The sequence below is a fragment of the Sinocyclocheilus rhinocerous genome, unplaced genomic scaffold (genome assembly GCF_001515625.1).
Source record: "Sinocyclocheilus rhinocerous isolate Xijiao unplaced genomic scaffold, SAMN03320098_v1.1 scaffold185, whole genome shotgun sequence".
Classification (NCBI taxonomy): domain Eukaryota; kingdom Metazoa; phylum Chordata; class Actinopteri; order Cypriniformes; family Cyprinidae; genus Sinocyclocheilus; species Sinocyclocheilus rhinocerous.
Genome location: NW_015662163.1, coordinates 1,747,043 through 1,759,550, shown reverse-complemented (window position 1 = coordinate 1,759,550; position 12,508 = coordinate 1,747,043). Strand labels below are relative to the sequence as shown.

Below are 12,508 nucleotides of genomic sequence, written 5' to 3'. Positions count from 1 at the left end.
ATTAATGTATATAATTATTTGTAAATTTCTTTAGCCCTTAGCTGAACCCATTGCAACTCAAAAACATATATTTAGCATGGCAACCATCTGGACTTGTAAGTCTTTTATAAAAATTCCATTTCGGTGAATAAATGATAACATTGCGATTAAAACTGCTACAAAGTTACTAGAGATTTCGATATGAGATGTGGAACAATTGAGCAACATGTTGTTTTGCAGCGAAGTCTGTCTATAAATGCATTCAAAGCCACAGCAACTGTCATATCAGTCTTGTAAATCTGTGAAATAACCATTGTTTTATTTAAATGATACAATGCAGCTTTAACATCCACATTTCACCCTGTCAACGAGAGCGTTTTTAAGGTGCAAAGGTACCTTTGAAAGAATAATGTCCTGATTTTTCACTGTTAGGCGGGTGAAAATCCTATGATGGCATGCTGATTGAATAAGAGCAGATCAAATAAAACATTCAGGAGAACCCAAAGTTCAACCTCACTAAAGCACAAAGCAGGAAAGTGCATCTGTCTGGTGCCCAATTTAAAGTGATAGAAGTTGGCTCTGCAGTAGCTCATGAATTTTTAAAGGATCGATATCTCCCCATACAGCTGCAACAGATGCACAGTCCTCCTTAATTTCGTATTCTTTAATGGTTCACTCCAGTTTGCCCAATCAAGATTAAGATTTGAGAAAGCTATCAGATACAAACAGTGTGACACTTTCAGGTGGATAATACAAATTTTGTGACGTGAATGAAATGAAATCAAATCTGAATCGAAGACAGCTATGTCTCAAAGCGTTATAATGACTTTTAAGGGAACAAAGAATAAAAAAGCATGCAAGAAAAACTAAATACTAGGTTATTCATGGCATGTTAAAAAAGTAGTGTTTTCTGTCATGCGCTGAGGTTAATGGCTTTCATTTCCTCCGGATTTGTTTATAACAGTTTGCTTGCTTGACAACTGAGAAATCTTGGCAAATATGAGGACAAAACGTGATGGAAAACTCAGATAGGCCTAAGTCATGTGGTATGGAACATTCACACACAAATAATGCACTATCACTAATTCTATAGCTTTCCCAGGTACAAGTGAAATGAATCCAAGATTATACTGGACCAGAAGACAAGCATGACAGGAAGGTTTCACAGTTTTGCCTGAAGCCATTACCTCCGGAAATCGGAAAGTAAATACATGCTACTGCCACTCAAGATTGCTGGGAAAATTAAAGCATGTCATAAACATTGATAGAGAGACTGATTGTGCCTGCATTTATTTGTGGGTGTGGGCTTGTGTTTGTGTTTATGTATGTCTATCATTAGCGATTGCATGGCTCAAGCAACTTTAAGTATAAAGGCTAGGCCTATAGGCTAATATACTAGCAAGTGCACATATATGCTCATATAAAGTGTGTATAGGCTAAACTGTTAAGTAGCCTAGGCTATAGGCTACATTGCATATGCCTCTATGGGATACTTGATTCTGATTGGTCAATCGCAACATTCGGATATTTCCTAATATTTGCTGTCACCTGTAAATGCAGTAGGCCATATCAATCCTGATATTTCCTGATAACTGATATTGGAACTACTTTCATGTCTCGCGTCACAGCGCGTACTCGTGTCGTTTCATAAAAACAATATTGCACCTCAGCTATTATCGACTGTAGGCTACTAAAAGTAACCTCTGAGGACTTTGGTTTTATTAAAATTACTTTTAATAGTGTCGCAGTGTTCGTCTTGTTGCCATAGGCTCGTTAATTCCTGCGTAGTGGACTATTTTTTCTTAGCGGAAGCTAATATAGGCGATAGCTAATTATAAAGTTATTTAAACTTAAACCATTTTTTTATGTTTACCTATTTTATTATTATTAGGCTATTATTATTAATAATATTATTGTTGTTGTTGTGTTTGGCCATGTAGGCTAATATGCGGGATAATACAGTCATACAGTAGCTAATACAGTTCGTTATCGCGAAATATCCCTCCATAAGCAGCCAAAACGGTAGGCTACTGTAGAAAAGTCTCTTCAAAAGAACCTTTCAAGTAGCCTAGGCTACACTAATGGAATCTTACGAAACGAAATGTTATATTGCTAACAAGAACATTTCTTTACATTGTAGACTTTGAAACCCGAGGGCGCCGTTTAAATTCAGACCTGGAATTTGGAAAATACTCGAATGAAGCAATTACAGCCCGTTATATATATGCATCTTGCCCAGTGACCCCCAACACCACACCGTCATTATTTCCATATCGTGTTGTTCTCTCCCACTGAGAGAGGGAGCAGAGAGCTCATCCGGCGCATTGAGGGACGTCCAGTCCTCATCTGCGCTCTGTTCAGCATCAGCACCAGCCGCTGCGTGAGAAACAAACCGAGTCGCATCCCCGCGGAGAGCAGCACCACGTGCGCTTCATTCAATCTGGAGCGTCAGATGGTGCAAGATGCACCGCTTCTTTGTCCTCCTCTACACCCGGACTGTGCAAGTTAACGCTGGAAGGGACCAATAGCCTAGTAGTTGAGGGACCCGTTTCAGCTGCACTGAAAGGTTCCTACAGGACGCGCGCTTGGATTATTGTCCTTCTCGTAAATTTCCTGCTGGACAGCTAAACACGCGCACCGCGGGCTTCCAGAGAAATAAAGCGAATCATTGCTGTTTAAAATGTGTTAATTCGGTTTTCTTTCTCGCGAGGGAGGAGCAATGAGAGCGTAAACAACACTGGGTGGCTTTGTTTCTGAGACACGGACCCGTGAAAGATCACACTGACATGTCTTCAGTGCCGAATTTGGAGCTACCGTTGTTTCTCCACTAACTTAGGGAAGTGTTGTTCGCATCTCTTTGACTTTGCATAAGAGCTCAATTCTACTTTTCTAACAAACACACGCAGTTTTCTTCACATCTTCTTCCTACATGGTGGAGCACTTGGGATGCTTTCATCGGAAGGGCGTATTTGATTCACGTCTATCGCCTTTGGAGTGAAGAAAGACCCCTTTAAACCCGTTGCCTCGGCGTTATCTTGTGGAGTTACAGCGACCCACGTGGAAACACGGACTCGAAGGAGGGCAAAATGGGCTGTTGCAGTGGTAGATGCACGCTGGCATTTATATGTGGCATGCAGTTGGTAAGTGATAACGCTCAAGTCATTTCTAAACCTGCAGTGATGGTGATAGTTCGTGGATTCGAACCTGCAACCTTCTGGTTAGCAGCCTAGATGTTGAATTACCAAACTGCATTTCAATCTAATAAGAAAACGGGTATACTGGTGAACAGGCTTGAACCTGCATCCTATCAGGTTGCTCACCTAGTTTTTTAATCTGAATTGGTTTCTGGACGCCTGTGCCTGGTTATTTGATGTGATTTTATACAGTTGTAAAATTAGGTTTGGTTCAAGGATGAAAGTCAGTCACTTGTAATGGTGCAAAAACTGTAGTGTCTTCAAGAAGTGAACTGGAGAACTCAAGAACCCAAGTGTCCAGCCCACAAGTGGTCAGTGATATGGCACTAAGATGTACGTGGCCGTGAGTAATCTTAGTGGAAATAATATGGGGCTATATGTGGAAACCCTGCCTCGTTATATTACACCGGAGGGATGATGGTGCTCATGAAGGCAGGGCTTGTGCCATTAGCCTGGGGCCACTATCATTTATGCTTATCTTCCCACTACCACGGGTCCTGACAGCCAATTAGGAGTTTTAAGTTAAAGAAGCAAAGCCAAGTCTCATTGACCTACTAAAGCAGAAAACGATTACTTATTGCATCTGCTAGAGCTTGAGAGGGTAATAACCATTACGATGTTTTCTAATCTAGTCCCATTGGAAAAGATGATTTCAGTCTGGTGTTTGTACAGCAACATTGCGTTCTGTAAGAATTCACAGAGCTGAGTAATTTTACTATTCCCAGACTATCTCTGTGACACCTTTTGAATCACTCTTTCAGTTACAGTAATGGATAGTGGCCAGCGACGGTCTCGCCATGCCAACCAGCTGGCATGGTGAATCATGCGTACATGATAGATCACATGACAACTGGCAAGCGCAACTACACTAATCCAAATGGACGTTTGTAGGTTAAATAATCACGCAGGTTAGTAACCCCGAAGAATCAGCCGTAGTGGGTGATGTCACCACCTGGTGTCTATTAATCAGACCTTACTCGGTGTTCATGACTAGAAGCCGGTCTTTGAGTGGTATGATGTCATAAGCGAGTCATTTGAGCGGGCTGATATCATAAGCTCACAAGTGTCTCTTGAGTAGCTGTTGTCTTATAATGCGATTTGGTATAGTTTAGGATTAGGGTAGGTTTTTTGTGGTTTTATGTTAAAACTTTGAGGGGCGTTCATGTTTTTTTTGTGATCTGAGCTCTCTTTTGTCCTCTCTGTTTCTCTGAACTTTTCCGATCCCCTTTTCCCCATGTTTGCTACTGTTCTGAGAGAGAGTTCATTCTGAGCACAATTGGGATGCCCTCAGTTGGATGCTCTTAAAGGTTGGAAAAACATTCTTGTATTGTTTTGTATTTGTTCCTCTTGTCAGTAATGTTCTTGCTCTTTATGAGGAAAAGAAGGGTGATTGTATAGAGAAAAAAAGCCTTTTTATGTCCAAAGTCTGAAGTTGTGATGCCTTTGCATTTAAACTGAATTTTATCTCCATGTTATTGGCTACAGGTTAACATAAATGGCAAATGCTCATATGTTGCTGGTAGCTGCCACATATGGTTTTATCATGGAGGTTGGGGGCAATTGACCCTTTGCAAAGAGCTTGATTGATAGCCGATCTGACCGATCATAATTCCGAATCTGTGATCTTGTCCGACAAATAAATCAGACAGGGGAGTAGATTAACTTCGGTGGACTTAAACTTGAAAAATGTTGTGTATTGACGTCTTTCCGCAGTTGAAATAAAATACATTCTGATGTTCTTTCATGTTTATTTTGTGCTTTAAGTAAATATGAAAAGACCATTGGTTCTGAGGCGCTACAGTGATCTGTCACGACTGAATTTAAAAAAAAAAAGACAAAATTTGATAGCTGTGACCATGTTTAATACCAGAAGTAATCACACATATTCCTGACAGCTAATCAGTAGCATAAAAGGTGTCAATAATACAGAAAATTATATATTAAAGCAATTAAATTACTACTTTAAAGAATGATTTGAGTTGATATTTCTTGTCACAATTTTCCCCAACCACTGTGTATTTTTATAGCAAAAGATGTACAATAGATTGTCAGTAGTGCTGTCAGAATTATGAAGAAAAATGAAGAAAACAAATTCTTATCCAACTGCCCTTATTTTTTTTATTTGTGGTTATTTGTTTGTATATGGCCTCTTAAATAGAAAAGTAAGATTTTTTTTTTAAAGAAAGAAAGAAAAAAAAATTTCTCTGGTTTGCACTGTGGATATATAGATTTAAAATGTGCAGATTAAATTAAGAGGAAATTAAGTCATTTGCTAGACCGCAAGAGCTCTTTTCTGAACCACAACAAAAACAGAATTACATGTTCTCAATTATGTAACTTAGAAATCATGAGGTCTTTCTTTCTTTCCACTTACTGTGCATTGAACGTCTGCAAATTGTTTACAGATTAATCTGGTAAGAAATTGATGTAGCAGCTTGGCTTTCTGTGTGCATTAGTCGTCCATTTTGACCAGTGATGTAGGGCACCCATGTCACATCATGGCATGAGTTGCTGTAAATAAAAAGTTTGTTACCCTTTTCTTCTGTTAGAATGGCTGTAGAAAAACGAATCAAATAGAGCTAATGCACCCAGCTCTGCTAAATTACCAAGCAGACCGTTTTTTATTGCCTAAGGCTATAACACAGATAAAATGTCCATAGTTAAAGCATTTATAAGAGTTTTCTCTCTGGTGGTTTTTGTGTCTGGCAAGTATAAATGCCTGTGGTCCAACAGTCTGGCCTGGAGGCCCAACATTCTGACATGGAAGCAAAGAAAAGAATATTGTATACTCAAGGGATGTGTTTATTGAGATTGCTCAAAGATGCATTCATAGAAAGGACATCTGGTAAAATAGTTTGACTCTATTATGGCTGATAAAAAACTTGATATCCGTTATCAAAGCGGTCCTCTTAGCTTCAGCCTCTGACAGCCTCCCTATGGACTGTCTGATGCATATTGTACGCAAAGATGAATACATCTGGTGAAATATGCCCGTTCCAATTGGCTGCCCACAAGGGAACTTCTGGGAATCAAGCGTGCACATGTTTTTTATCAGGCAGTCGGAAAGATTTGTTTACATGTTACCAGATTGCTGCTGATGTTGCAGGCTCATGGCATTGAAACTCCAAGTTATTCAAGAGTTTTGTTTTAGACATCTCCTGCTATGTCCTTGAGGGAAGGTCTGGCCATGTGGTTCACTCAAATTTTGCTCTAATTTCCTTGTTATCTTTCTACGTTTTTGTGGAAACTGAATCATCATTATTTGAATGTTTTACCATTTTGTTGCAGGCCAGTCTGTTGTTGTGGCTGCATTGATTTCAGATTTATCTGCCCTGCACACCCTTATCAACAACAGTTGGTCATTTTACATGTTGATCAGAAGGCTGTCTAAGTGCGCAGCTCTTGGCCAGAATAAACTACAATATGCAGTAGATTTAGTGTTGATAGTCTTTATGTAATCATAAATATTGTTAAACTATTTGCCGAGTCTGTTTCTAAATGTTTTGGTTGAATTATTACATGATATGCTGATTAATCAAACTAATCGCAATTAATATAAATGTTTTCAAAAAAAAAATTTAAATAAATATGAGGTGACTATCCCTTAAATGAGGATAATTCAAAGATGTTATTGTGGCACAAGAGTTGAATAGACATCACAGAAAGTGGCTTTAGAAGTCCGTTTGTCATTGTTTGTTTTATTTCCATATCATTGAAGTCTATCACAGTCCACAGAAATCCATTATGCATTCGAGTTTGTCCATCTGTTCCTTATTTGTTTTGTGCTGTCGGCTCTCAGTGAGATTTGGCAAGTTTCTTGAGTCAGGGAGCATGATTAAACGTGTTCATTTTACGGATTATTTTTCTTGTAATTAATTGTAGTAGAGTAAGATGTTAAATTGATGTTTAATAAGCTACTGGAGGAGATGCTCTATACATTCAACGTTTATGATTTAACTTTAATCAGCTTCTGCATTTGTCATTGCAGATACATTTATGAAATCAGGTTCGGATCATGTTGTTCATCCATCTTATTTTTTTCTTATTTGTTTATGCTGTTCTTCTGCACCTTGTACTGTCATAGGAAACAAATCATTCTCAGCCACAAATGTATGTTTACTCAAATAAACCCAAGATTGATTGTTAACTCAAATGTTACCTTAAGAGTAAAAATAGAATGTGTAAATTGAGAAAAAAGAGAAAAAATTAGCTGTTAGATTGTCATTGGCGAATAACAGATTGCCCAGATACTGGCAGACACTTGTTATTCTTGAGGTCATGAAGTGAGTTCATTTCTAAGCTCTCTTGAAATATTCTACACCTGGCGCTACACATTTCTATAATTGCTTTGTTTCCAAACTGGTATGAATGTCTGCTGTCATTTTTCCTCTTGGAACAGCACAAAGACAAAGGTTTAATTGTTGTTTTCCTTCATCGTAATCAGCTGTATGCAGGAGAAAGGCTTGTGCTCTTGCAATTAATTACTCTCCTGAATGCAGGTGATTTGCCAAACGTAAATTTTTTTAGGTTAATGCCATGTATTATATTTGATTATCGAGTTCGCCCATAAGCATGTAAAAGTGCTGCGACAACTCCCGTTGTTTTTTTCTGGATTGGAATAAACGGGATTCCTAACGTACAGACGGAAAGCATTTCGAACAGACCCTTTGCCAAACAAAACAATCGCATTGGCAGTGTATTGTTCTAAATTTCTGTGCAATGCCTTTGCGACGTGACCTTGATTTCCCAAAACTGACAGATGGTTTAGGAAGCCGTTTTGCATAATGAGTTCAAATATTTACATATCTCATCAAAGTGTTGATGCCAAAACTCTACCATGTATAAATGAATGTTTTTGTTCACCATGAATTTAAATTTGCTAATTAACTTGCGTTTTTAAAACATACTTTCTCTCTTAACACCTTTACACAATTAAAGCTATCTTTTTCATGTTGCCTAAATCAGATTTTTGTGCAACATTTTGTTGATTGTTCCATGCAATCTCATTGGTTGTTAATCTTGATTCCTTGAATATTAAACATCAAATATTTACATTTATGCATTTAGCCGACACATTTATCCAAAGAGACTCATATTCAAGGTACACATATTATCAGCGCTTGCTCAAAATTAATGTTTGAGGCTGCATATAAAACAAGAAAAAATATGTTCTGATTGGCTGTTATTGTGACAGCAGTTTCACATTCTTATGTCGATGGAAACCTTTGGTGTTGTGCTTGGTGCAAATCCATTGATTTGTTATGCAAGTAGGACTGTTGAATCAGATCGCTTTGTTTGCTAATATTTTCATGAATTTGACAATAAAGAATCCCAGATTGACAAGCAGGATAGAGACAGAATAGCATAGCGAACAACCGAAGCTCTTTGGCTTTGTGACTGCGACTGAAGAGCTGCCTCTCAGGGAAAAGACGTCCTTGATATTTGGCGAGTGGATTGAATTGGCTTCTCCACACCACAATCCAAATCTAAAAAGGCAGAAAGATTTAATGGCTTTTCAGATGTTATAAATCATTCCCAGCTTAACAAAACCAATAAACACAAGTGCTGCAAACATGCGGTGGGAATAAGTCTTTGCTGCAGGACATTTTTCAGACGTCTCTCCTTCCGTTGGCATTAAATTAACCTTTCTTTTCCCGCCCCGGATGCCTCTTTCGTAGTCGTGAGATTTCAGAGCACAAAAGGTTACGGTGATGATACCTGTGCTGTGCTGCACGCTATTTGCCAGCTTCCCGTTTGATTGAGGCGAGCCGTAAACATTAGCGGGAATGTCTCCTAGCAACAATTGGTATAAATGTTGGAATGTTGCCCGGTAGCTGAACATGGAGGATCCAGACTCCTCATAGTTGCCCTTTTGACCCGTCAAAGCCCAGAACAGTACAAGAAATGCATTATGTGTATCATGATGCCTTTTGGCTGGTTTTGTTTTCTGAAGCTATTTGATTTGAATTTGCATTTTATGTTCTTGGCACATAATAAAGTGCACAAATCTCATTAATGGTTATTTCGGGACAGGTTGCTGAGAATACAAATAGATTTAGAAAAAAATCTTTGGCTTTAGATCAGAAAGAAAAAAATCATTTCAACTGGCTTATCTAAAAGATTTTAAAGCTTAATTGTGTGGATTTTTAAAATTAATTTGTTAATTTTATTTGGTGTCCAGAACATGATCCATTTCAATTACTTAATGGTGCAATAGGACTGTTGAATCATATATATATACACACACACACACACATACAGTGCCGTGAAAAGGGGTTTTTGCCTCCTTCCTGTTTTTAATTTTTTTTTGCATATTTGTCACACTTAAAAGATTCAGATCATCAAACAAATTTTAATATTACACAAAGATAATGCAAGTAAATACAAAATGCATAAATTTAGTTATTTTAAACTCCATGTATGTTGTTATGTGATTTGTGTTGTTATTTGAGACTATGCTTGTTTTTATGTAATTTTATTGTGATATTGTGAAGCACTTTGGGCAACCTGGTGTTGCATTAAACTGTGCTATATAAATAAATAAACAAACAACAAACAAACAAATGAGGTTTTTAAATGAAGATTTCATTTATTAAGGGAAAAAAGCTCTCCAAACCTACCTGGCCCTACGTGAAAAATTAAATCATGAAAGAACTGTGATTAACCACATTATTTTAGAAAGCTGAGTTAAATTTCACTAGCCACACCCAGGCCTGATTACGGCCAGACCTGTTGAATCAAGAAATCACTTAAATAGAACCTGTCTGACAAAGTGAAGCATGCTTAAAGAGCAACACATCATGCCGCGATCTAATATGTGTATATATATATATATATATATATATATAAAATACTAAAACCATAAAAAATAAATTTTCATTACTTAAAATATTAACTGAAATTGAATATAAAAACCTACAATTATTTTTTCAACTAGTGGACAAAGCAACATTTCTCATGTTGATGTAATAAATAGCTAAAACTACAATAAAAATTAATAAATATAGACATTAAGCAACAGAAGCTAATTAAAATGACAAAAACACAATAAATTACATAAAAGGTCTGTCTTTTTTTCAAATATTAACAAAACTACAATATCTCAATAATACTAAAGAACACTGAACAGTTTATTTAGAATAGTGTTTAGCTTAATGTCATAATATTATATCTTTTCATTCATTTTTGTCAATTTGTGACTAAAACTGAAACTTTAGAAACTGTGACTAAAATGACATCTAATTTAGTTGAAACTAAATTAATGACATTTAATTTGGTGATGAAATGTAAAATTAAATTGTTATATAGTAATTTACGTATGTATGAACATTTTAACAAAAACATGCGAAAACTGATATTTAAAAAAAAAAAATCAAACCCATTTATTGCCATGAGAAAATTAATTTAATTGTCATCATGATGCGCTTTTATTAATTTCTTTTGATGACCATTTTTTTTATTAATTCGACATTTAATTTTGTTTTACAGGTATAACAGTTTTTTTTAAAGGCAGAAATTATGCATTGCATCTGTAATGCATATTTTAATGTCAGTCTTTGAACACATTTGTGAATGCTGTTGCATTCAAGCTGTGCAATCAGTTCCATTAATTAGTCTGTTACTGACAGCCTACCGATTCTCTGCTTGCTTGTCGTTGCTACTGTCATTCTTGTTAAAACCATCGAATTATTCACCACCACACCCAATGATCCGTGGCCACAGTTTGTATCCGGCCACTTTGCGAAAGTCGTTTTACGGTAAAGTTACCTCACTTTGCATCTGGGAATGAAGCCATCATCTTTTGCGGTTTGGGTGTGTTTCAGCAAACTTTGTTAGAACATCTTCCCCCTAATTCGGTTGCCTATAGTTTTTGATCTAATAATAAACAGACCCTTGAGTTATTGTCTGGAAATCTGAATACCCATAATGCATTTGTATCACCTGTCTGATAAATCCTCTGCGTTGTTGCCACAGCAGAAGCGTTTTTACCTCTGACTGCAGCGGTAGAGCCTAGAGGATGTGATCCCTTGGGAATACAGACAAAAGCGCTTATGTGCTTCAGCAGAATGAAACGAGGCAGGCCAGTAGAATGGCTGTGAATAAAAGCATTTTTGTTGCATAGCTTTGTATGTGTGTTCAAGCATAGTTGAAGTAAAACAGAGTTTTTATCATCCATTCTATTCTCAGTTGCTGTTACTTCTGTATGCAGTATAGCATGCACATTTGTGTTTATATACAGATTTTATATACAATACATAACATTTTAATGTCCCAGTCTTTTCCTGCTTCACTGCTTCATGTCAGCTGTAACCTGTTTCCATAGAGTGCAGATAATGTAGTTAAATTACAGTATTTTAGTGCATGATATCGTGACATCACCTCCCTTGGTGGTTTGTTGCTAAGAAGTGAAATGTGATCAAGCTGGAGTGAGTTTCTTCTGTTCGCTTCATATACTGACAAAACATTTAGTATGGTCAGTTATAGAAAAAATGAATCATGCCTACTGAACAGATTTGGATAAATTTAGCATTGCATCACTTGCTCACCAATGGATCCTCTGCGGTGAATGGGTGCCGTCAGAATGAGAGTCCAAACAGTTGATAAAAACAACACTATAATCCACAACACATCCATCCATTAACATCATTAAAGCAAAAATGGCATATTTTAATAAGCAAATCAATCATTAAGAGATTTCAACTTCAAACGGTTGCTTCTGGCTACAATATGAACCCTCTATCTCTAATATTGCTTTCTCCAGTGAAGTTGTTTTGTCTGAATCAGGAGAGAAATATGCACATCAAGCCCCATTTACAAGGGAAAACCGTTTTGGATTTATTTATTTATTTAGCATCACAAGACATTAATTGGACTAGTATCATGTGGATTTCTTGTGGATTATTGTGATGTTTTTATCAGACATTTAGACTCTCATTCTGATGGCACCCATTCACTGCAGAGGATCCATTAGTGAGCAAGTGATAAAATTCTCCAAATCTGTTCCATACAAAGCTGAATTTTCAGCATGATTTCTCCAGTCTTCAGTTTCACATGATCCTTCAGAAATCATTCTAAAATGCTGAGTTAGTGCTCAAGACACATTTCTTATTATTCTCAATGTTGAAAACGTCTCGGGTTACGTATGTAACCCTAGTTCCTCGAGGGAACGAGACGCTGCGTCGAAAACGCTAGGGGAACGCCGTTCAGCGTGACGGGCTCTGAATCTCGTGTGTAATCAGACTAACAGCTGGGCGAGACGTCACGGCGGGTGACGTAATGACCAGGAGGCTATAAAAGCACTTATATGGCAAGATGTTTTCTTTAAGTTTTCCTCT

General features: G+C 37.2%; 1 protein-coding gene across 3 annotated transcripts in view; it reads left to right on the top strand.

Annotated features, from left to right (window-relative positions):
* The first annotated feature begins 2,333 nt into the window (after nucleotides 1-2,333).
* Nucleotides 2,334-12,508, top strand: part of nkain2 (sodium/potassium transporting ATPase interacting 2) — a 161,377-nt gene continuing 151,202 nt past the window's right edge. For all 3 annotated transcript variants that reach the window (XM_016537540.1, XM_016537539.1, XM_016537541.1), the window contains exon 1: nucleotides 2,334-3,119. In XM_016537540.1, the coding sequence (XP_016393026.1) occupies nucleotides 3,066-3,119 (54 nt within the window). In that variant the 5' untranslated portion in view covers nucleotides 2,334-3,065. The remainder of the gene's footprint in view (nucleotides 3,120-12,508) is intronic.